This window comes from Polypterus senegalus, chromosome 7, assembly GCF_016835505.1.
Source record: "Polypterus senegalus isolate Bchr_013 chromosome 7, ASM1683550v1, whole genome shotgun sequence".
Lineage (NCBI taxonomy): Eukaryota > Metazoa > Chordata > Cladistia > Polypteriformes > Polypteridae > Polypterus > Polypterus senegalus.
Window position 1 is genome coordinate 98590384 of NC_053160.1, and position 26277 is coordinate 98616660.

At 35.9% G+C, this 26277-nt stretch overlaps 1 protein-coding gene across 1 annotated transcript in view; it reads left to right on the plus strand.

The window, feature by feature from the left end:
* The window catches only part of dcaf12 (DDB1 and CUL4 associated factor 12), a 146224-nt gene that overhangs the window by 68410 nt on the left and 51537 nt on the right, over window positions 1–26277 (plus strand). The window contains exons 4-5 of the mRNA XM_039759044.1: window positions 14965–15025; window positions 22147–22340. Of these exons, the coding sequence (XP_039614978.1) occupies window positions 14965–15025; window positions 22147–22340 (255 nt within the window). The remainder of the gene's footprint in view (window positions 1–14964; window positions 15026–22146; window positions 22341–26277) is intronic.

Genomic DNA, 26277 nt, shown 5'->3' on the forward strand with positions numbered 1-26277 from the left:
GATAGGTGATTAATACTGGACAGTGCTAAAGAATGTAGAAAATGTCCATGCAAAAAAAATCTTGTGTTTTGTAATCCACATGTCTGGTATCCATTTGTATGGTCAGACGTCATTCCCACAAAACTGTGCATTTGAATTGAAGATGTGTCTGTCCCCATCATTCACTGGTTAAGAAACTTATCTTTCATAGGTACATACTTTTCTTGTTAACGTCAGAGGAATTTAATATTGCTGTCTAATTGGAAATGCAAGCATGTCATCCCACAATAGCTGCATCGTTTTAACACACAGTATATCCATAGACCCCAATGCTAATCTAGACTCTGTTTGCTGTTATGACATATAGTGATGCCATCCATCCTCTTCCGCTTATCCGAGGTCGGGTCACGGGGGCAGCAGCTTAAGAAGAGAGGCCCAGACTTCTCTCTCCCCGGCCACTTCTTCTAGCTCTTCCGGGAGAATTCCAAGGCGTTCCAAGGCCAGCTGGGAGACAGTCCCTCCAGCATGTCCTGAGTCTTCCCCGGGCCCCGAGAGTAGGACCGTAGATCGACTGGTAAATTGAGAGCTTTGCCTTACGGCTCAGCTCTTTTTTCACCATGACAGACCGATGCAGAGCCCGCATCACTGCGGATGCCGCACCGATCCGCCTGTCGATCTCACGGTCCATTCTTCCCTCACTCGTGAACAAGACCCCGAGATACTTAAACTCCTTCAATTGGGGCAGGATCTCTCCCCCGGCCCTGAGAGGGCACTCCACCGTTTTCCGGCTGAGGACCATGGTCTCGGATTTGGAGGTGCTGATTCTCATCCCAGCCGCTTTACACTCAGCTGCGAACCGATCCAGAGAGAGCTGAAGATCATGGCCTGATGAAACAAACAGGGCAACAACATGATGCAATAGTCAAAAATGACAAAGATATCGTAGCTGACAGACACACTTCTCAAACATGTAGAACTAAGTAGCTGTCTCTTGTGCTACTGAACACTTGAACCGATAACAGTAATTTTAGCTTTTTATTTTCAGTCAGCATTGTGTTTTGTTCATTTTCTTTTGCTCTCTTCCTGAACCCTGGCAGTTTATACTTAAGGTGCTGTATGAATTGTGGATCGGTGTTTAGGAAGAATCCCAGTTGGTGTAACTTTTCAAGTGCAGGATTTAATCACTATTCACTACAGATTTTTTAATGGGTTGTCCCCAGATGAATATTCTCGTTTGAGAATCGCATCTGGCCCTGCAAATATGTGGGCTCTCAATGTGTGTTTTTGATTGTTTTTTTGTAAAATGACATACTCGATAATGCTAGCTTCCACATTGTTAAAACAACGGTAAAGATATTATCGTAGCTGATACATAATGTACATCCCTAATAGGGCACACATTGAATTTTGGTATAAAGACCAATCAAACACATGCTACAGACAAGTCCAGAAATATTGGCACTCTTTAAGAAATTCAGGTATTATTATAGTGTAGATTATATACTGTGTATGTATATATATATATATATATATATATATATATATATGATTATTCTAATTTTCCTCAGATGTTTGGAGAAATTGGTAACTATTAATTTAATAAAAATATTGACTGCTATAAGTGTTGTTTTACCTTTTGAGTAGTTTTTTCTGTCAAAAATATATTTGGCAAAATTACTGGCATCCATGAAGAATACTATAAGCAATTTGCATCTTAGGGGAAAAATGCTTCTTGATATTGCTTTTAATGTCTAGGAAGTTTATTGCTGTCTATGACCATTTTCTGTTTCAATGGGGTATACATATGAAGTACCACACAGGTAAAATCCTTTTATCATCTGTCAACATGAGTAAAACCAAAGAGCTCTCAACTCAAATTAAAAAAAAAACAAAAAACTGTTAAGCTACATAGATTAGATAGTGGCTACTAAAAATAGGTATTCAGTTCAAATTACCTGAAAGCACAATCAGGGCCATAGTAAAGAAGTTTGAAAAGGATGGAGCGGGTGAAACTTTGCTAGGAAGGGCCTGCAACTGCATTTTGCCCCAACACACCATGAGGAGGATGCTAAGAGATACAAAATGGAGCTCACAGATCATAGTTTAACTGTGGCAAAGTTTAGTTGAATGTTGAGGCACCACTTCCATGACCAGAAGCTTTTTGTGCATTATATTTTTATGGTCCGTGATTTTGTCTCCGCTTGTGTTAGTGATTGCTGGGATTACATGCATTACAAACTTCTTGCTTGTAGATTTGTTGAGCTAAGATCATATTAGCTTTCCCTCTACGTTCATAATAATGATGTCTTGATTTTAAAATTAGTTGTTCAGTTTCTTTAGTTGTTAAGAGGTTGAGTTCAGAATGCAGAGCCTACCTTTTCCAATGAAGTGCCTCACTTGGACACCTGGTATGTTCTTGATTTATTCTAGTAATTTTGCTGATTAGCTCTAAAATCTTCTTGGTTTCCAATTTATTTCTGTCGAAAAGATATGAGATAATCTGTCCTTTTAATAAGTCCTTCAGGGTTTCCCAGAGTATTCCTGCAGAAACCTCTGAGGATGTATTTGTCTCTAAAAAAATATTGATTTGCTTGGATATAAATTCTGAACAGTTCTCGTCTGCTAATAAAATTGGATTAAGACACCATCTGCGAGATGAGTATGTAGGGCATAATGATTTTAGCTCCAAAATCAAAGGGGCATGGTCGGAAATAACAATAGCTTCGTACTTGCAAGATTTAATCTAATTGTTATCTACAAAGAAATAATCCATTCTTGAGTAGCAGTGATGCACTGATGAGCAGAATGAATATGCCCTTGAGTTTACAGACTCAAATGAAATGTATGTTTTTATTATGTAATAGTAATAATAGCAGCTCACTACTCAAAACAGGGAAAGACTGGACTCGATCCTGCAACCTCTTAATTATTAGGCAGCAGTCCTTACCTCTGAACCAGCCAAGCAGACATGTTGACTTTCTGTCGATTGATATTTGGGCTTGGGTTTTTACTCATTGACAGCAACATATAAATTGAATGATTTCTTTTTCTTTGGTTATTTTCTTGAATAAAAGCATACTTGTTTTGTTATACCTTTTGTGAAAGTGTTTGTTTGGTATTTGGACTTCAGTCCTCACACATTATACACTTCACGTCAGCATTTTGTCTTTTTTTACTTTAACGTGAAAAATATTTCTGTTTTTAATTATGTGTTCAACATTTCTTGCTTCATATTTCCTGTCATCCAACATTTACCCAGATTGTTGTAGACATGGAACACACATGAAATATATGTATTCCAAATAACAATATTTTATTTATCCTATACAATTCCTGACACCTAACTCCCAGATAAAGAGACTTTCAGGGATTTTCATGTTAAACAGGTTTAAAAAATCAAAGAAGAGAAAAGTTTGATCAGCTCACTGACAAAATGAATGAAATTTAACATCTTAAGGAAGATAAGAAGAACGTGGACAGTGTGAAAGCAGAAATGTTAAATGTGTTAAACAATCTTTTAGAAGAGTTTGAAGAAATTAAATGTGAAGTTATAATATTTTGCTAGAGGAAGAAGAGGAAGAATGAGGACCAGGTAAAGTGGTACAGACCTAAAATATGATCATATTTCAAGTTTATGCATAACACCGAACAGTGGATCTCGAAAGATCAAGAGGAAATGGTTGAAGATAACTTTATTAAGCCAAGTGATAGTATCTTTGAAGTAGAAGCATATAGTCTTGGACAAAAGAATGGGCCAGGTTCTGTTGTAGATATGTCAAGGGTGTCAGTTATAAACTCAACACAGATAAGAAAGAAATAGTGGAAGCAAAACTGTGTCAAAAGGCTACAACTGGAACTGAAGGCAGTGGACCTTATGCAGTCATGACATCTGTTGGATCGGTGGTAACTGAACCCTTAAGACAAGGTGGCAATATTAAAGTAACAGTGGTTGAAGAACAAAACTACATTGTCAATCACATTCCATAACATCCATTGAAGACCTATTGATTCAGCAATTTAATGCAGACTTTCCAGAGTGTGCTTGCGACAATAAATCAGAAATGTCACAAGAATATCATTAGTTTATGTTGGCTATATCTAAATCAGCACAATTCATTGATGGATATTATTGTATTGGACTACCTATCAGAGATAAAAACATAAAAATGCCCAATAACTGACGCATGGCTGAGCAACAGCTCAACAGGTTAAGGATCATCCTTTAAAGAAGTTGTAATTTTCATGAGGATTAAGCATCCCTCTTAAAAAAACATTCTAGAAAGGGGTTTCCAACAAAGGTATCTAAAGAACAATTAAACAGAAATGACAACAGAGTATGGTGTATTACACATTGTGAAGTCTATCACCTCCAAAAGAATAAGATTTGTGTTGTATTCAATTGTATCGCATCTTAACAGGGAACTTCACTAAATAATCATTTACTTCAAGGAGCTTTATCTTATTAGTATTCTTATTGGAGGTTTGACAAGATTTAGGGAAGAATCCGTGGCAGTGATTGCTGATATATTAAGTAAATGCATCATCAGGTGAGGGTTCCAGTGGAAGATTCAGACCTTTTGCGCTGTCTTTGGCAGATAGATGTAAATCTTTGGAAAGATCCAGTGGAGTATAGAATTGGTGTACATTTGTTTGTGACAACTTCCTCAGCAAACTGTGTATGCTATGCACTTGAAAAAATGGCAGAAAATGGAAAGGATTCACATTCACAAAAAACAGTTGAGACAGTCTTTAAAACTTTTTATGTTGATGACTGTCTGACATCAGTAGCTAATGAAGAACTGGCAATTACTCTGTCTAGGGACCTTGGAGTACTTTGTGAAAGTGGAGGGCTCCATTTAACAAAATGGGCAAGTAATAACAGGAAGTTACTTCTATCAATTTCAAAAGATGACAAAGCCTCAAACATTAGAGATTTTGATTTAAGCAATGACACTTTGCCATTAGCGAGGTCCTTGGGATAGCAGTGGAGTACAGAATATGATATGTGTAAATTCAAAGTACAAGTGTAAGAAAAACCATGTACAAATAGAGGTATATTATCCATTGTCAATTCTGTTTATGACCCTTTAGGATTTTTGGCACCATTTACTCTAACTGCTAAACGTCTTCTTAGACAACTTTGAAGAGAGAAAAGGAGCTGGGATGAAAATCTTTCAAAGGGTAACCAATCAAAAAAATGTAATAAGTGGTTAGAAGATCTGGAAAAGCTTTCCAGTTTTAGTGTGAGCAGTTGCATAAAGCCTGCATGGTTTGTATCCACTGTGACAGCCAAGTTTCACCATTCCTCAGATGCCATTGAACTTGCACATGGCTCCTTACCATGTATTTTGCTGACTAAAAAAATACCAGAATTACTGTTCTTTCATAATGGGTAAATCAAGAGTGGCACCACTCAAACAGATGACAGTTCCAATGCTGGAACTTACTGCAGCAGTTATGGCTGTTGAGCTGGATATTATGATGAAACATTAATTTCTTTTGGACAGATAGCTTAACAGCACTATAGTATATTGTATATGACACTGCTTGATTCAAGACATTTGTGGCTATTAGAATTTCTTTTATGAGAGAAGCTACTAAAACTTCATAGTGGAGATATGTAAACACCTCAATGAACCCAGCTTATCAGGCATCTAGGGGATGGAAAACAGAGTCATTAATTGATATTAAAAGCTGAATAAAAGGACAAGGTTTTCTAATTAAATCAAAGAATGAATGGTCACCACAACCACATCAACCTAATATACTGAATGAGGACGATGAAGAAGTTAAGAAAACCACTGTCAATCTGATACATGGTCAAGAAAACAGGGATGATTTGCATCTGTTCATAGATCACTGTTTGAGTTGGATACAGCTAAAATGGGCCATAGCATGGTTAGTGAAGTTTAAAGAGAGTTTTTTTGCATATGAGTAGATGGAGAAAACACATTTATAATTTTATCAATCGTTCAGAGAAGAATCCAGATAAAGCAAAAGCATTGCTCCAGCAGGGAATGCTGAAGTTTAAAACTAATTTGAGAATAAAATCTCTTAAAGTAGAAAACCTAGCTAGTTCAGAACTATGAAATTTAAGGTTTTGCAGCAAGGAAAATTTAATATAAAAAGGGCAGTCATACATATAGATTAGATCCTTATTTAAAAGATAATGTGTTAAGAGTTGGATGTCAGCTCAGTAGTTCTGCAATGTCAGAAGAAAGCAATCACCGAGTAATACTGTATTTCCAAAAGATCACTGTATTTCTACTCTCATTCTCAATCTTATTTCACCAAGAAACTAGACATTGTGGAAAGAATCATGTACTTGAAAAGCTCTGTGAGAAATTCTGGATTCATTCATCTGACGATGCAATAAGAATAATAATTTCAGATTGCACCATTTATAAAAGACTATGCAAGGCCTGGAAATCAGAAAGTGGCAGGTTTGCCAGAAGATTGACTGTTGCCAGACAAGCTGTCATTTACTATTACTGGAGTTGACTATTGTGGGCCTTTTGAGGTGAAAAGGGGATGGGCATTTGTTCTAATAATATGGTCTTACTATTCACATGCCTTGCTGTTAGAGCAGTCCATATAGCTGTTGCACACTTATTTGACACTAGCTCATCTATCAGTGTTTTTAAGCAGAAGAGGGCAAGTTTCTGTTTTACATTCGGTTAATGGTACCATTTTCACAGGAGCCAAAAGAGAGCTGTGAGAAACACTAAAAAATTTTAATCAGGTCAAGATAGAAAAGAAAATGCTAAGCAAAGGAATAAAATGGATTTTTTAATGTGCCCAACTGCATTCCATCAAGATGGAGTTTGAGAACATCAAATTCGTAACATAAGAAGGGCGCATAATTCTGTGTTAAAAGGACAAGTACCATATGATGGATGATTGCAAACAATTTTGTGTGAGGTCAAAGCTATTCTTAATGATAGACCCATAACTGTAATGATAGATTATCCCAATGACCTTGAACCATTAACTCCACACCACCTAAAGGCAAGAACATATTCCACTTGGTATTTTCAACAAAGAAGATCTGTACTCACATCGGTGCTGGAGACAAATTCAGTATATGGTAGATTTGTTCTGGCAAAGATGAACAAAAGAATATTTACCAAATTTTCAGGAGCGTCAGAAATTGTATGTTCTAAAGAGAAACTTTTTACAAGGTGATATTGTATTAGTAATTGATTCCACAGTTCCCAGAAATTTCTGGATTATGGGCTATTTAATTAAAGTAATGTTGCATTCTGAAGGTATTGTATACTGGTGTGGCCTATTACAAAATTGTGTTTGTTTTTGGAAGCACCCTATTAGTATAATATGCACTTAGTTATACAGTAATTATTAATTGTCAAAAAAAATAGATTGGGTTATTAAGGTTCTATATTTGTTGTAAGAGTATGACTTTAGTTTGGTAATTGATATATGCGGCCTGCATATACAATTGGGGGCCAGATATGTAAGAGCCATAATGTAAATTAAACTTTTCATTTAAACGTGTGTAGTTTTAATTATTTGTAAATGTAACATAGCTAATTTTCAGATGTTTCAATGAGAGAGAAAGGTGTTGTGTGTTTCTGGATGTGATGGGGGGAAGTTTGCAGTCAGAAGGAAATGGATCAGTACAGACTTTGACCATGTCTTAACAATTATGAACAAAGTTATAAGATTACTTTGTTATTGTTAAAAGTAAAGTTGTTGAACTGTTAAAAGAAGACTTGTGTCAAGTCTGTGCTACAGTTTAAATAATTGGAAACTACATCCTGCTTAAGAAAAAAGGGGAAATGTCGTTACAATCCGATGTAGTGAAAGACTGTGAATAATTCTAAGTATGACTTTTTTTTTGGTGATTATTGTCTAGTTGTCTACAGAACAGAGACAGCAGTTCACCCCTGGGTAAAAACTTTCATAATGTCAATTATAACAGCAGCAGGAGAGAATTTTTGAGGTGAAAAGGTTTTGCCCGAGTGACCCACCTCCCTGGGACTGAAAGGTTTGCCTCAAGGTAGGGGACAAGCAGTAAGGTGAATGTAAAGGACATAACTGGACTTCTTTTAAAATGGCAGAATCTCAAAAATATTTTTTTTCTTCCCAAGATGATGGTTTTTTATTTTTTTTATTTATTTATTTATTTTATTTTTTTTACAATTTCTGTGTAATCTCAATACGTGCATCAATACACTATAACACTGTTGGCTCAAAAAATGGGCATACCTGGTAAGTTGTAAAGTTTTTGATTTCCCCTTTGGATTCAGGCCCCTTGAACCTCATTTTAAACTGCAAGAACAGGCTTAATAATTTTACAGTTCATAAAGAAAAATGATTCACTTTAGATGACTGTAAACAATCTTTTACTTAAAATATACTGAATTTATCCTTTTAAGGGTTTGTGAGGTAAAATGTGGCTTGATTACTTGAGGACAAACGTTAGTGTAATTATAACTTAATGGTTGTTGCATCTCTATTACATTTTAATTTTATGCCAAAACAAATTAAGAACAACATAAAACATAAGCATCTAAACTAAGCTGGTTAAACAGCATAGCATTTGGATTATATTTTGTTGATATAATGATGTAATTGCAATATAAAATGCTTTTTTCACTTTATCAGTCTTGCACATTGCTTTTAAGAAATTGTACCAAATTTTAATACCCAATTTTAGCCCATTCTCCTTTGTAGAACTGATTTAATTCAGACAAATTGGAGGATTTGAGAGTTTAAACTTGTTTCAGGTCCTGCCACTTGACTCCAAAACTTTAATTTTGTTTCTTTTGAGCTTTTCAGTTGTAGACTTGCTGCATGACCCATTAACACTTCAGGTTTAGATCATGGACAGATGACTGGGCTGCGTCCTTAAGAATATTCTGATAAAATGCAGATTTCATGGTCTCTTCAGTAATGGCAAGTCTTCAGGTCTGGATGCAGCAAAGCTTCCTCACATTACTGTTACAAGTTTTATTGTAGGTATGATGTTCTTACTGAATTCTTTATTAGCTTTTTATCAGACATTGAGAGGGACCTGCATCATCCAGAGAGTTCTGCTTTTGACTTGTTTGTCCATGTAACCTTATTCTAAAATGCTTAGGGATCATCCAGCTGTTTTTTTGTTTTGCAAATTTAAGACAAGCCCATATGTTACTCTTGTATAGCAGAGGTTTCCATTTTGCTGTTTACCAAGAATACATTTTACTCAGTTGTTTTCTTACCTTTGAGTCATGAACACTGAACTTAGCTGAGGCTAGAGAGTCCTGAGTTCTTTGGATATTTTACAGGGATCCTCTGTGACTTTTTGAACAAGTCTTTCGTCTAATTGTTCTCCATTTGGAGATAATGGCTTTCATTGTGGTGTAGTGTGTTTGTAACCCTTTCCTGAATAATCAACAATTTTTTTTCCTCATCTCTTCTAGAGATTTCTCTTGTCAAGGCATAGTGTTGTTCTAAAAACCTTCTAGAGACTACTTCACATTCATGGAATGGTTTAGATTTTACAGGGCTTGCTGCAGTTAATGTCAAGCTGTACAGTCTAACTATCAATTAACTTTGTTCATAACTTTAAGAGAATAACTAAGGTGGCAAATACCTTTTCACATGAGTAGAACAGGTGTGAGACAAATTTAGTACTTAAATATATAAAGTGATAATATAGCAATGATATTACATGTTAACAGTAGTGAAAAGTCAAGCAAAATGACACCTTTTATTGGCTAACTAAAAAAATTACAATATGCAAGCTTTCGAGGCAACTCGGGCCCCTCCCTCAGGCAAGATGTAATGCAGAAACTGGAGTTCCGTGTGTTTATATACACACTAGGACAAGAAACAACATTGGTAAATCTTTAAGTGAGAAATCTTAAATGTAAAGAATTAATAGACTCCTTCAGGCTAGGGTTCATTTAACAAGAGAGAGGAACAATGTATGGTCAAGAACATGTAGGGGGAGAAGTACATGACTTTTTTTTTTTATTAACAACTTGTCCATTAACATTTTGAGCTCTTCCAAATATCGACATCTCACCAGGAAGTTGAAATGTGGGTACGGAAAATATTCAGACCCCCTTCAATTTTTCACTCTTTGTTATATTGCAGCCATTTGCTAAAATCATTTAAATTAATTTTTTCCCTCATTAATGTACACACAGCACCCCATATTGACAGACAAAAAAAAGAATTTTTGAAATTGTTGCAGATTTATTAAAAAAGAAAACTGAAATATCACATGGTCCTAAGTATTCAGACCCTTTGCTCAGTATTTAGTAGAAGCACCATTTTGAGCTAATACAGCCATGAGTCTTCTTGGGAAAGATGCAACAACTTTTTCACACCTGGATTTGGGGATCCTCTGCCATTCCACCTTGCAGATCCTCTCCCGTTCTGTCAGGTTGGATGGTAAACGTTGGTGGACAGCCATTTTTAGGTCTCTCCAGAGATGCACAATTGGGTTTAAGTCAGGGCTCTGGCTGGGCCATTCAAGAACAGTCACAGAGTTGTTGTGAAGCCACTCCTTCGTTATTTTAGCTGTGTGCTTAGGGTCATTGTCTTGTTGGAAGGTAAACCTTGGCCCAGTCTGAGGTCCTTAGCACTCTGGAGAAGGTTTTTGTCCAGGATATCCCTGTACTTGGCCGCATTCATCTTTCCCTCGATTGCAACCAGTCGTCCTGTCCCTGCAGCTGAAAAACACCCCACAGCATGATGCTGCCACCGCCATGCTTCACTGTGGGGACTGTATTGGACAAGTGATGAGCAGTGCCTGGTTGTCTCCACACATGCCACTTAGAATTAAGGCCAAAAAGTTCTATCTTGGAGTTTGCTAAAAGACACCTTAAGGACTGAGATGGTGAGAAATAAGATTCTCTGGTCTGATGAGACCAAGATAGAACTTTTAGAGTGCTTAGATCTTCTGGTCAGTTGTCCCTCGTACCAAGTGTAAAACTAAGAGGGACAGGGCTTTTGCAGCTGCTGCTTCTCACCTGTGGAACTCTTTACCTCATTACATAAAGGAGTCGTCTACAATTAAATTGTTCAAAACAAGATTAAAGACTTGTTTCTATTCACTTGCATTCCGTGACCTTCAGTAATACTGATTCCTCATTGTGATTATGTTACATTACCTCTAGTTATTATTTATTTTATATATGTTCATTTATTTCATTTCTATTTATGTTACTCATGTTAATTGTATGTTTTTCTTTTATTCTATTATTGTAAAGTACTTTGCCCACAACATTCCTTTGTTGTTTTAAATGTGCTATATCAATAAATTTGACATTGACATCATAGTCCATGGTGACGCCTATCTAGTCTCGTCTGTCAACCTATCACCATTGCAAATAAGAAAGGGCTCAGAGCCGATCCCTAATGTAATTCCACCTCTATGCTGAATGCATCCGTCACACTCCTCTCGTACATATCCTGTACAACTCTTACATACTTCTCTGCCACTCATACAATACCACAACTCCTCTCAAGGCACCCTGTCATATGCTTTCTTCAGGTCCACAAAGATGCAGTTCTGCTTCTTCTGTGCTTCTCTATTCTTCTCTATCAACACCCTCAGAGCAAACATTACATCTGCGGTGCTCTTTCCTGGCATGAAACCATACTGCTGCTCACTAATCATCACCTCCCTTCTTAACTTCCACTACTCTTTCCCAAAACGTCATGCTGTGGCTCATCAATGTTATCCACCTGTAGTTACTACAGCTCTGCACATCCCCCTTATTCTTAAAAATCTGTACCAGTACACTTCTTCTCCATTCCGCAGACATCCTGTCACTTTCCAAGATTCCATTAAACAATCTGGTCAAAAACTCCACTGCCATCTCTCCTAAATACCTCCATGCTTCCACAGGTATGTCATCTGGACCAATGGCTTTTCCATTCTTTATCCTTTTCACAGCTGTCATTACTTCCTCCTTGCTATTCCGTTGCACTTCCTGATTTACTATCTCCACATCATCCAACCTTCTCTCGCTCTCTCATTCTCCTCATTCATCAGCCTCTCAAGTAGTCTTTCCATCAGCCCAACACACTCTCCTCGCTTGTGAGTACATTTCCAACATTATCCTTCATCATCCTAACCTGCTGCACATCTTTCGCAGCCTGGTCCATCTGTCTAGCCAATCGATACAGGTCCTTTTCTCCCTCCTTAGTGTCCAGCCTCTCATACAACTCATCATACTCCTTTTCTTAAGCCTTCACCACCTCTCTCTTCATCTTGTGTCTTATCTCCTTGTACTCTTGTCAACTTTCTGCATCTCTCTGACTATCCCACTTCTTCTTCGCTATTCTCTTCCTCTATATACTCTCCTGTACCTTCCCATTCCACCACCAGGTTTCCTTTTCCTCCTTGCTCTGTCCAGATGTCATGCCATGCACCCTTCTTGCTGTCAATCTTACTACTTCTGCTGTAGTTGCCCAGCTTTTTGGCAACTCTTCACTACTAACCAGTGCCTGTCTTTCCTCCTCCCTGAACTCAACCTTGCAGTCTTCCTTTTCCAACTTCCACTCTTTGATCCTTTTCTCTGCCCTCTCTCTCCTCCTCCTCTTCTTGATCTCCAGCATCATCCTACAGACCACCATCCTATGCTGCCTAACTACACTTTCCCCTGCCACCACTTTGCAATCTTCAGTTTCCTTCAGATTGACTCTTCTGCATAGGATATAATCTACCTGTGTACGTCTTCCTCCACTCTTGTACTTTACCCTACTTTCCTTCCTCTTCTTAAAATACATATTCACCACAGCCATGCCCATCCTTTTTGCAAAATCCACTGTCCTCTAATCTTCTTCATTCCTCCCCTTGACACCATACCTACCCATCACCTCCTCATCTCCTCTGTTCCCTTTACCAACATGTCCATTGAAATCTGCTCCAATCACCACTTTCTGTCCCTTGGGTACACTGTCCATCACCTCATGCAACTCACTGCAGAAAGCTTGTTTCTCATCCATCGAACGTCCAAATTGTGGGGCATATGCACTAACAACATTCATCATCACACCTTAATTTTCCAGCTTCATAATCATTACTCTGTCTGACACTGTTTTCACCTCCAAAACACTCTTAACATACTGCTCCTTTAGAATAATCCCTACCCCATTTCTCCTCCCATCCACACCATGATAGAACAATTTGAATCCACCTCCGATCCACCTGGCCTTACTTCCCTTCCATTTAGTCTCTTGTACGCACAATATATCAACCTTCCTTATCTACATCATATCAGCTAACTCTCTTCCCTTGCCATTCATACTGCCAACATTCAAACTTCCTTCCCTCAGTTCTACTCTATTTACCTTTCTCATGTCCTTCTGCCTCCAACTGTTTTTCTCCTTCTTCGGCCAACAGTAGCCCAATTTCCGCCAGCACCCTGTTGGCTAACAGTACTGGTGGCGGCTGTTGTTAACCTGGGCCTCGAGCGATCCAATATGTAAATTTATATCGTCTACATTTTGATCTGGCAAAATTTCACACCAGATGCCCTTTCCTGACGTAACCCTCCCCATTTATCTGGGCTTGGGACAGGCACAAAACAAACACACTGGTTTGTGCATCCCCTGTGACTGGGTTACCTGAAGTCACTTGATTAAAAAGATTATTCTACAACATAAAATACAAAAGTCTGCGACAAAACGTTGACATTCACAAAGCTTAACTGGGAAGATTTCATCAGTTTTTCTCATTTTATTTCCTTGTAATATATACCAGGAGTCTGCATGCTTTTGAAAGGATTCATAAAGAATATTCTGAAAGCCAATTATTTAGTGCTTACATCTTGTCACTACCAAACTTAGATTTATAATGTTGTAAAATTTCTGCAGCCAACCTCACAAAAATAGCTTGGAAACCAATATGTGAGTAAAATATTCGCTAACATATGTAAGAAATGGTTTCCTGCATCTCCACCATGTAAAAATTTTAAAAACTTTTGGGTGTTTTTTAATATCACGTAGGTTAACTTTTGAAAAGCTAAAGGTTTGCTTTTTAAATAAATGTTATACAACTCTCTTATTTAATAGCTTGGAATGTTTCTGAACCAAGGTGTGTGTATGTTTAAAATTACATTTTATAAAGTCTCAGAAGCCACTTGTTGGAAATGTGTGTATAAAATAAAAAAAAAATTCTTTAGCCAAATATTTCTAAGTACAAGCACTTCTCCATCACACTGTTAAAGGTACAAAGTGAAATAAAAAAAACTTGTATTTTCCTAGAAACTACTTAAACCTTAAGCTCATTTGGTATAATTTAGATATAGTATATGTACTATGTGGCCTAAAATGTAGAGGATAATATTAAACATCTGGTTCCGCTGCTTAATTATCTTCATTAAGTCTGAATTACAGTTTCCTCCAGTCTCAGAGAGAGTCAACTCAGGGTTATATCTCACCTACGATTCAGTTCTCGTTAAAGCATCTGTTATAACTGTTCATATTGGCCTGTAGTAATATGTTGTTGAACATAAACTGTAATCAATACAGAATTGTGAAATAGTTTGGTATTTGGTTACTATACATGTGACATCACACTATTAATATATATCATAGGTAAAACATTTCTTTAATAATTATAATTATGAAATAGTGTTCTATAAAAAAGACTGTAAGATAAATAATGGTGAAATGCACCATCTGATCCTTAAACTGTTACAAGCAACACTCTCAAGATTGATGGAAAGATGTCACCATCTTTGCTTAGGTAAGGTGAGTTTAAAAAACATGTCAGTTGTGGACTACTGTTATTATGAAAAAAATGCAGCTCCTATTGTTGATAGTTAACATTCTATTATGTTTTTGCAGAAAAATGTATATTTTTATGTCAAATATGATGCCTTTAGTGTTTCTTCTTAAATTCTGCATTTTCTGATTTATTTAATTGATACAATTGTCACCATTATGCATATCACTAGAATTAATATGGGGAAGAGGCTGAATTGATCCTATTTATTCTCTGTCCTGTTTTTTTCCCAGGATGGGCATAAAGACTGGATCTTTTCAATAGCCTGGATTAGTGACAGGATGGCTGTTTCTGGTGAGTGGCCTGGTGACTGATGTTTGGAGAGATTTTGTGGTGGAGGGACCTATATTATCCAAAGCATTGATATTTCTCACTTTTTCCTTATGAATGGCAGATGGGTAAAATAAAACATTGACATGTAACTGAAAGGATAACAACATCTTGAGAATTATTAAGACATTTTTATTGTTCATTGTTATGACTTTAACAGTTGTGATTAAGTTCATCTATCCTAGCTAAATTATTTTTATATTTAAGAAGAAACAGATGCAGTACATAACAGTACAATGTCATTATTTAGCCTCATTTTATATTAAAGTTTTATTTGCAATTTTTCATACATAATTTTGTAATGAATTCTGGCTTTTCTGACTCTGTATCCTACCAGAAGTCTGTTAGGGGGGGAAAAAAGTGAACAGTATGTAATATAAGTAGATAAATCTCATCATGTGGGGATAGAGTGAATGATGTGTTTCATGCAGTAATTTTTAAATAGTTGCCTTTAATTTGATGTTTAAGTGAAAAATGTTAAGGCTTTTTTGTATTCCTACTTTTAACTTTGTTTTCTCTGGTGTGTTTTGTTCTGTCTGTAAAGCTGTTTAAGAAGAAGCCTGTCTGCCATTTATAAATGGCAAATAATAGTATATACTCTACTTAGGAGAGAATGTTAATATAGTTATTTTCAGTTTAAATTGATTCCACTTTTTAAAATGAATGCAGACTCTAAAAGTAGCCTGAATCAGCCAGGTAGAACATTTCAGTTATTGGGTCATTGGAAAGAAATAGCAAAAAAAATGTAATTTTGCTTTTTGAAATAAATTAGAGGAAAATCTTAATTTAAAACAGTCTGTTAGATCTCACCCAGATTACAGTGGTGGAAATACAGCATGGAATACAAATAAAAAGCACCATCATACATTAAGGAAATTGATTCAAAAAGCAAGTATGAAACATGCAGTACAGTTATTTGGATTAAGTTAAGCTTGACACAAATCTTAAAGATAGAGTTCAAAAAGTAATTTGTGGTCTTGGCAAAAAGTACAAATCTCTGATAGTCTATTAAATTATAATATGTTGGGAACTTTGATCTTGTTCTTATATGGGTTTCCTTCCAGTACTTCATTTTCCTTCTACATTCTAAAGACCTGACCCTAAGTGTTTTATTAGTGTGCTAGTATTCACTCTTGTTTTAACTGCTGCCTTATACCCATTGTTCCCTAATTCTCACCATTTGCCAAAAAAAAGCAGATTTGTAAAATAGATTTTTGATTGCTAAATTAGGTTGGTTAATACGTGAAATGTTATTTGCTTTCAAATATATGTTCAGGGGATACACTAGGAAATGTTCTGTATTGTGTTTCTTTGCTTATTTGATCTGGCTAGGTGGTTATTATACTGTAAAACAAAATGCATATGATTAAAAGTTTGATGAAGTTAAGAAAAATCGACTAATTTAAAACTGAAACCTTTAAAATCTATTTTATGGACAAATATGATAAGGAATGTTTAGTGTAATGACATAATTAAGGTTCTATTGTTGTTGGATTATCTGCAAATAAATGAAATAAAATAGATTCTTGAAGTTAAAGTTTTAAATGCATATGGATTTTTAAAAATTTCAGTGTACTTGTATTTATTTGCATTGAGTTTTACCTGGTTTTTGTGAGGTGGCAGTGCTATACACTGTGGCATCTGTAGTTTGTAATTTCAGAAAAGTCAATTGATGGATTATGAGTTATACTCATTGCAGAATAAAGAAATGCTGATTATATTTGGTGGAGTTCTGTTCTATTGATAAATATATTACATTGTTAGTCTTGGTTAAATTTCTTTATGTAGAAATTTCTTCTGAGTTTTGTTTAATGATGCTCTAAGTGAATATTATCTGAATTTCTTACTGGTATAGCACATATAATTTTTACTATAACTAAAGATTGTTTTTTTTTTCCTTCCTTTTTTCCTTACGGCAGGGGTCCTCAATCACAGTCCTGGAGGGCCGTAGTGGTTGCAGGTTTTTGTTCTAACCCGGTTGCTTAATTAGAAAGTAATACTTGCCAATAATTTAATTTCATGACTTGTTAGTGCTTTAACTCTGCTATGTCAGGTAATTCTCATATCCTAGATATTCTTTCCCTTCATCCAAATGATTTGAAGGCTAAAATGGATGAGTAATTCTCAGTCCTTCACTTTTTTCTCTTAACTTTCCTTACAAGTATTTAATTAAATCAAATAGTGCACAATAAATACACAAAGAAGTAAATGAAAATAAGCTAAATGGAGAAATGCTGGTCTCTTTTTTTTGTCATTTGCATGTTATTGCTAATTAGGAGCAATTAAAAACCAAGAATACAGCTGTTTAAGACTAAAATAAGCAATAAGCGTTCAAAACCTTAACGAGTGAGACAACTAAACTGAAGCAGAAGTGTTACTTGAGCAATAAGTGCTTCTTATTAAGCAACTGGGTTGGAGCAAAAACCTGCAGCCACTGCGGCCCTCCAGGACCGTGATTGAGGACCCCTGCCGTACGGTATATTTTATGAATTTAGTGTGCTTGTGATGCCCCTGCATCTTAACACTTATGTTACCCACCTGCATTTTGGCTGCTAAAACAGTAGATTGGTACATGGCTTTCATGCTGCTAGGGTAAACATAATAGATGATTTCAGGCCATATTGAGTAGTTAAAACACTGCAGACAGCACACAGCAATTCCTAATGTCCACAAGTTTAGGTCTGTCTGGCAAAAAAACACTGTTTTTGTTTAATGCAATGCTCCTCAGCCAACCCCTAAACCTAAATGATCTTCAAGTTTTTGAGAAATTTCTATACTAAATTTAATAGTAAATTTAATTTTTAAGTTCCATTAGATTTTTTTTCTTTTTTGGCACTGGTATGGTGATGAAGCCAAAACAGAAAAACACTTAACATTTAATTTTTGAAATTTAAGCCATATTTATATATTTAGGGATATTTTGTGCAAAATTAAATAAATAAAAAAATAAAATTAAATAAATGCATTGTGAAATGTAACCTTCGATAAATAATAACAAAATACAATCTGACCATAGATTATTAAATGTCCAACAAAATGTGTTTGTAGCTTATTTCATTATGTATTCATTTAATTAATTCTTCCTTTATTTCACTGCCACCCCAAGCAACTATGAGATACACCTCTGAATCCTGTTTTTTGATTTTGAATTATTGGTGCAGTGGATATACTACTACTTCAGCCACGAAGTGCCTCCTTTACAACAGATACAGTACCTTCCAAAAGTATTCTTCCCCCCTCACTGTTTATCCTGTTATTTTTTTGCATTACATTCCAAAAATAAAATGGATTTTCATTTGGATTTTATGTAATGGAATTAGAAAAGCAGGCCATATTGTTGACATGGAATGAAAATAAAACACCTTTTATATACAGTATATTAAAACACAAATTAAAACCAAACCGTTGAGTGCATATGTATTCATCACTTTTGCTATGAAACCACTTAATAAGCTGTGGTCTAACCAGTTAACTTCAGAAGTCACTTAATTAGTTGATTAGGGTCTACCTGTGTGCAATCAAAGTGCACATGATCTGTCATAATATGTTTGTGTAAACATACCTGTTCTGAAAGACCTCTGAGTCAGCAACACCACTAAGCAAGCAACATGAAGACCAAAAAGTATTCCAAACAGGTCAGAGATAAAATTGTGGAGAAGTATAGATCAGGGTTGGGTTATAAAAAAAATCCCAAACTTTGAATTTCCCATGGAGCACCATTAAATCCATTGTAACAAAATGGAAAGAATATGGTGCCACTACAAACCTGACAAGAGAAGGCTGCCCGCCAACACAACAGGAAAGGAGGGTATTAATCAGAGATTCAACAAAGACACCAAGAATAATGCTGAAGGATCTGCAAAAATCCTCGGCAGAGATAGAAATATCTGTTTATAGGATCAATGGCCAGAAAAAGCCATTGCTTAAAGAATAACATAAAACACATTTGGAGTTTCCCACCAGCATGTGGCAGACTCCCCAAATACAAGGAAGAAGGTTCTGTGGTCCGATGAGACTAAAATTGAACTTTTTAGCCATCATGGTAAATGTTGTGTGTGGCGTAAACCTAACTCTTCCCATTACCCCAAGAACACCATTGCCAAAGTGAAGCATGATGGTGGCAGCATTTTGCTGTGGGATGTTTTTCATTGGCAGAGGTAGGAAAACTGGTCAGTATTGATGAAAAGATGGATGGCACTAAATATAGGACAAGTCTGGAGTAAAACCTGTTTTAGTTTGCCAGAAATTTCAGACTGGGATGGAGGTTCACCTTCCAGTAGGACGATGGCTGTAAACATACTGCTAAAGGTTCACTGGAGTGGTTTGAAGGAAAACATTTAAATATCTTAGAAAAGCCTAGTCAAAGTGCAGATCTCAGTCCATTTGAGAAGATTGCTGTACACCAGTGCGACCATTCAAACGTGAAGGAGTTTGAATAGTTTTGTCTTGAGGAATGGCTGAAAATCCCTATTGCTAGATGGCTAAGCAAATGCAGACATTCCCCAAGAGACTTGCAGCTGTAAATGAAGCAAAGGGTGATTTTTACAAAGTATTGACTTTGGTGGATGAATGCCTACGTACATGAATGAAATTTTTTTTTTTGTCATGATAAAAATATTTTGCACCTTCATAGTGTTCGGCTTGTTGTGTAAATCAAATGGTGCTAACCCTCCCAAAATCCATTTTAATTCCAGAGTATAATGCAACAAAACAGGAAAAATACAAAGGGGGATGATCACTTTCACAAGGCACTGTACTTCAGATGTACATTTCTGAAAGGATGATGAATTCAGAGTCTCTTGAATTAAAGTAGCTGTGTTGCACAGTAAATCTGAGCAACTTTTTTCTTTCACTAATATATGCGACAGACATGCACAGTTAAAACATGCGCTTCCTTGGGATTTCTGTGGCTCACACCTTGATCTGCCTTATCTTTGGATGGATGAAGATGACCATTTTCATTTCAAGGGATATTGCTGAATATGAAGAAATAATTAAATAAATAAACAAAATACATCAAGTGACACATATTTGTTTGTAATCATATCCTTATTGTTTATTTATTGTCACATTTTTGAATACATTTATTTTCCTGATTTATTTATTAATTTAAATTTTGCCCAAAATATTCCACCATACATGTCTAATGGAATACAAATTAAAAATCATATGAAGGACCCCCACCCCTGACACTCCTCCAGTTTCCACAGCTCTTTGAATAAGAGAAATACAAGTTGAGCAAAAACAAAAAAGTGAGAGAATGTTGCCACATCCTAGGCATTCAGTCACCAAGCAACAAAGCAGCAGCTGACCACTCATTGATAGTGGCATTGGGTTAACTGTTGATCTAAGATGCTGAAATGTCCAAAAACACTAATTTGTTAAAAAAAAATGTGTATTTCCTTAAATGTAGCAAAAAATAATGGGAAAATTTTGATCTAGAGGCTAAAGCCAATGTAAATGTTAGGATGCTTCCTTCATACAGTATAGTTAGCAACAAATCTAAACAATTTCACAATTACAGTATTTTCAAATTAAAAATATATACACGTTCATAATTCCCACAACATAGTTATTAACATAGAATTTATAAATACTTTGTGTAAAATACAGTTATGCACAAACTTATGTTTGCAATTGGGACTAGCCATTTAATTGCATGTTGGTCACAAAGTGCACAGCAATTTTGATGTTCATGTCAGCTGTTAACATGTCCGTCACTCCCCATCCCATGCAGCAGTTTGGAAGTGCAGCACATCTATGCTCTCGAAATTCCCTAAAGAGGGGTAGGTTGGGATTGCATGGTGACCAATTGATACTAAACTGGGAACAATCAGGCTTATCCATGTGTTGGTGCTTAGCAGTGTTTGCTACATTACAGGCAGTATTTGCTCATTTGTTTCTGGTTTGTGGCGATTGATCAGTACTTCACTTAGGAAAGCTAGGGTAATGATTATATCATTATTGTTGAAATATACTACATTAAGTTAGTTATGTTAGTCTTGGTGATCCTCCATACATTACTAAGAATGCTTTATAGCTTTATCTACGTACGCTGACATGATAACATTTAAAGCTGGCTTTGTATCTTTCTCATTAATGTCAGTGCTTCATAGTTTTCTTCCATAAGGTTGGTACTTCTTTCCCCCGCCTTACGTACTCTGGTATTGATTGACTGATTATATATTTGTAGATAAACCAGTAAAATATTATGTTTATGCAGCATTAATACTAAATTCAACAGAATTTTTGTTGTTCATTGTAGTATGTATATTTCTTTGTCTCTTCTGTTTGATAAGAATATATATTTAAGTGTCCTGTTTATTATCATTATCTTAAATGTACAACATCAAGCACCTTTGTGTGATAAATACTTGATTATTGTACAGTGGGATGGAAGTCATTAATAATCCTAATCATTCAAAATTTCCTGCCATTTAAATACCTAAATGAATTAAACAAACCTTGGTAAATTCATGCTATAAAGTAAAAATGGTTTTAAAAATAATTGACCTATTATTAACTCTTGAGATTTAATTGCATGCTAAATTCAAATGCTGTTCTAGTAATTGTTTGCAAAAATATTACAGATTTCATTTAGTCCATCATAGCGGGAAGTGGTTCAATAGATTTTATTGAAATTGAGCCTGAGTCTTCCTTGTCAAATATGTTAGTCATGCACAAGTTTCTGCTTTTAGGTAGCTTCTCAAATTTTAAAATAATTCCTCCAAGTGGTTAGATTGGAACATCAATTTCTCAAAATTATATATGTTTACATGTATGCAAGTTTTTATAAGGTGAATTATTTATAAGATGTTGAATGAAAGAATGGGGAAAATAGGAACAATAAGGTCGTGGTATCTGTCATTTGTGTCTAAATGCTTAATAATAATAAAAAGTGGAGGCATAATTAGTATGTTTACTTTTGGAGCTGTGAATGTATAAAGGGAAATATTTGTTGAAAAGGTCAGACTTTGTCTGTGACAAAAAACTAAATAATGAGGATTGCCTCATTATTTGTTGAAAAGGTCAGACTTTGTCTGTGACAAAAAACTAAATAATGAGGTTTGCCCTCTGTCTCCTAGGGTCTCGTGATGGCTCCATGGGCCTTTGGGAGGTGACAGAAGAAGTTCTGTCTAAAGCAGACTCTTGCAGGGATGCTACTGGTGTCCCAACCTACGCATACATAACACATCGTGCTCTCAAGGACATTCCAAAGGAGTATACTAATCCATACAACTGCAAAGTCCGAGCACTTGCTTTTAACAATAATAATAAGGTGAGTGACACAAGTTTTTAATCTTGAAATCCTAACACAAAAAATACATTTTTGAAAAATATATCTTTTGGTTAGCTCCACATAATGTTATCTTCAGTAGACAATTATGTATTTGATGTTCATCATTTATCTGAAATAAAATGATTCATTTTGATATGGGCGGCTGTCCATTATATACAACAATTAATACTTAATTGGTACTTATTTTTTTCACCAAAAAGGAAAGCATTAAACTACAGCTTGCATGTGATGCACTAACATGGCATGTCCTTATAAATACTAGGTAAATAAGTGAATGTTTTCAATTTTTATATTTTATTTCTGTTATCACAGGTGCCTATTTTTGTGCTAAGAGACCATTTTGATATGAGCAGCACTTCCAATATTAGAAAATTTGCTGTTGTACAAGTGCATTATGTTTTATTTACCTGCTTAATATACATTTGTGAAATATTACCTCTGCACCATCCCAGTTAAAATAAAAATGTATCACCACTTAATGTTAACATTTTATTTGGAAAACCTTATATAAATTCAACAAAATCAAGAATAATTATTTGGCAACCACCTCTAGAAAAAGCATGTGTTGGAACTGCCTGAAAATGGTGTGGATTGTAATATAGCACCTAGAGGAAAAGTTTGTCTGGAACTACAAAATATGATCTTACTGTAGTTTTTTTGTAATCTGGTTGAGCAATGTATTGCTCTGTTTTCACTAAACTGAACTTGGACTGAAATCTTAATTTTTTGGGCATAATTTAACAATCTGTCATACTTACAAAAAATTGAATGTCATTTAATTTAAATCTTTTGTAACTGTGGAAATTTGAGTATTAGGTCTTGGCATTCTTTGCTACAACATGTAATACTCACTTACAGGTACATCATTTAAATTTATCTCACCTTGTGAGATGGGCCGTTATTTTAACTAGAGCTTTCAGCCTTTACTTAAGATTTTTCATGTATGAAATTTGAATACATGTAAATAGTAGTGGACAGTATGGCCTAAAATCCATTTAACAGTATAGTTAAAAATTCTGAGTTTCTCCGACTAGTACATTCTAATTACTTCTTTACTTGCCACACCTCATATTACATTGATACCTATAACCATCTATGATGCACCATTATTGGCACCCCTGGTAAAGATAAGTAGAAATGTTTATATGCAGTGGATGTAGAAGATAACCCCCCACCCTTAAAAATATTCACATTTTGTTGCTTTTCAGTCTTTTCAGTTTGAAATGAAGACACGCACAAAAAATTTGTCCAGCTGTATTTAGTCAATGTTATTTGTAACAGCCAAGTGAAAGATATAATATAAACAGTTCAGGAAAATAAAACAGTCACTGAGATGGTTAAAGGATCACCCGCTTCCTAAAACTACTTGTAAATTCAATCAAGTGAGCATTCCAGTGCTTGGAAGTGGAGCTTGAAGCCAACAATCCACTTTGGGTGGCAAAGCATTAGCAAAATATCTCAGGAATAAAGTTGTGGACAGGCACAAGTCAGGAGATGTATACAAAAAATAATCAAACATTTATCAGTCCCTAGGAGTTAAGTCCATAATGACGAAATAGAAACTGTTTGATACCACTTAGGACCCTTCCTGGACCAGGCCATCCCTCCAAACTGGATGGAAGAGCAAGAAGGAAACTTCTCAGAGAGGCTGCCAAGAGTAGGGCTGCAACGATTAGTCGACGTAATCGACAATGTTGAGTATTTAAAATAGTCGATGTGGATTTTTTATTGTCGACGCGTCATAAACAGAACCTTCAACAGAGGCTCCAGTCACAAAGAACCACATTGGTTTTTGTAACTGTGATGCACTACATGAATGTCTGGGGGCAGTATCATTTGTTATTGTATCTGAAGACTACACACAGTCCTACCAACAAAGAAGAACGTCTAAGGAGAAGAAGAATGTAGAGGAAAATAAATGTGGTTGAAATGGCAAGTCGAATAGAGGAGGGTGAAGGATATGGAAAATAATTGAGACAGAAACTTTCTAAAGTGAGGAAGCACTTCACCGAAAAAGAAAAAAAAGTTGAATGCAGATTATGTAAAGCGGAGCTTTCTTTTCACGGCAGCACCATCGCGATGCATGAGCATCTGAAACGAAAGAATCCTGGAGATGTGATGCTGCCGTACCCCCCCGGTGCTGCGCGCTGACACCAGAAGGCGTTAGCTTATTCTGTGCTAGCAGCAGCACACAAGTGGCCGGTTGCTTGTGCTATAACAAGTTGACCTAGTGGCGATCAAAGCATATGTAATGTGCAAGGCATGTACGTGGTCCACTGAGAAAAGAAGATCATCCATGGCACATCTTGCAGACGAACATTCTTTCCGTTGCATGTCCTGGAGTCCTGTACAGACTGGGCAAAAACGCGGTCAGTCATTGATTACAACCGCAAGAAGGTACGCAAATGAATATGAATAATGTTGCATCCTTGCCAAAATGTTTTCCGAAATGTACTATAAGGTCATAAAATGAATAATTCCAAATATCATATATACCTATGTCTCTGTTTTTTGTCAGTGCGGCTTTGACATCACGGGCCTTAAAGCGCATCTAATTCAGCGTAAGCAGGGTCACTCGATAAAAAAAATAAATAAAATGACAATGAGATACAAATAAGGCAGATTTGCCAGCATTTTTGTGTCAGCTTTTATCCATCCAGATCAGAGAATTTCCAGGTCGATTGTCTCAAAACACCACTCACTTCTACAGGTATTTCCAGTTGCAGATAAAAACTAACAGCGTCAGATCCCTGGGGGGGTGGTAGTATGTATCGTGATCATGACTGAGTGAATAAAAGTGAAAAAATAAACGGTAACTTTTACAAGTACTATACATTTAATACAGTGGCTGTTACAGATGCAAATCAAATGTATGTGTTTATTGTATAAAATTAACAATAAGAGCAACTCACTACTCAAAACGGTAAATATGCGATGCAGTCGGGATTGAACCGGGGGACTCTTGATTATACTGTAAGTCAGCAATTCCTACTGCTGCACCATGGAAGCTATTGTATCATCCTTGAACCTTTTGTGAAAGTGTTTATTTGATCTTTGCACTTCAGGCTTTACACATTATATAGTTTTTGTCTTCATTTATTACTAAAATATGAAAAACGTTTCAGTTTTAACAATGTATTTTTTGGTTAAGACTACGTGCACTTTAGTATGTATTGTTTAATGTACAGTTCTGCTTGAAAGTTTGTGAACCCTTTAGAATTGTCTATACAGGGAGTGCAGAATTATTAGGCAAGTTGTATTTTTGAGGATTAATTTTAATATGGAACAAACACAGTGCTATCAGTCAATCCAAAATGTTAATAAACCTGAAACCTGAATGTTTCACAACGGAAATGTGAGTGTGAACATCATCAGGGGAATACATATGTGCGCACAATTATTAGGCAACTATTAGTGTGCAGATTTATTATGCAACTAAAGGAAAAATGAAAATTTTCCCATCTCACTTGTTTATTTTCATCTGTTATAGTGAGAATAATAAACAAACACCTCAAAATTTACAAATAAACATCTCTGACATTTAAAAAAAAATAAATCAATCAATCAATGACCAATATAGCCACCCTTCTTTCCAATAACAGTCATAAGCCTTTCCATTCATGGAGTCTGTCAGTTTCTTGATCTGTTGACGATCAGCTTTTTGTGGAGCAGTGACTACAGCCTCCCAGACACTCTTCAGAGAGGTGTATTGTTTTTTTCCCCCGTAAATCTAGCGTTTAAGAAGTGCCCACAAGTTCCCGATAGAGTTTAGGTCAGATGAGGAAGGGGGGCCATGTCATTATTCCTTCATCTTTAAGGCCTTTACTGGCTGGCCACGCAGTGGAGAACTTCGATGCAAGTGATGGAGCATTGGCCTGCATAAAAATCATGGTCTTTTCCTGTATCACTGTTTGAA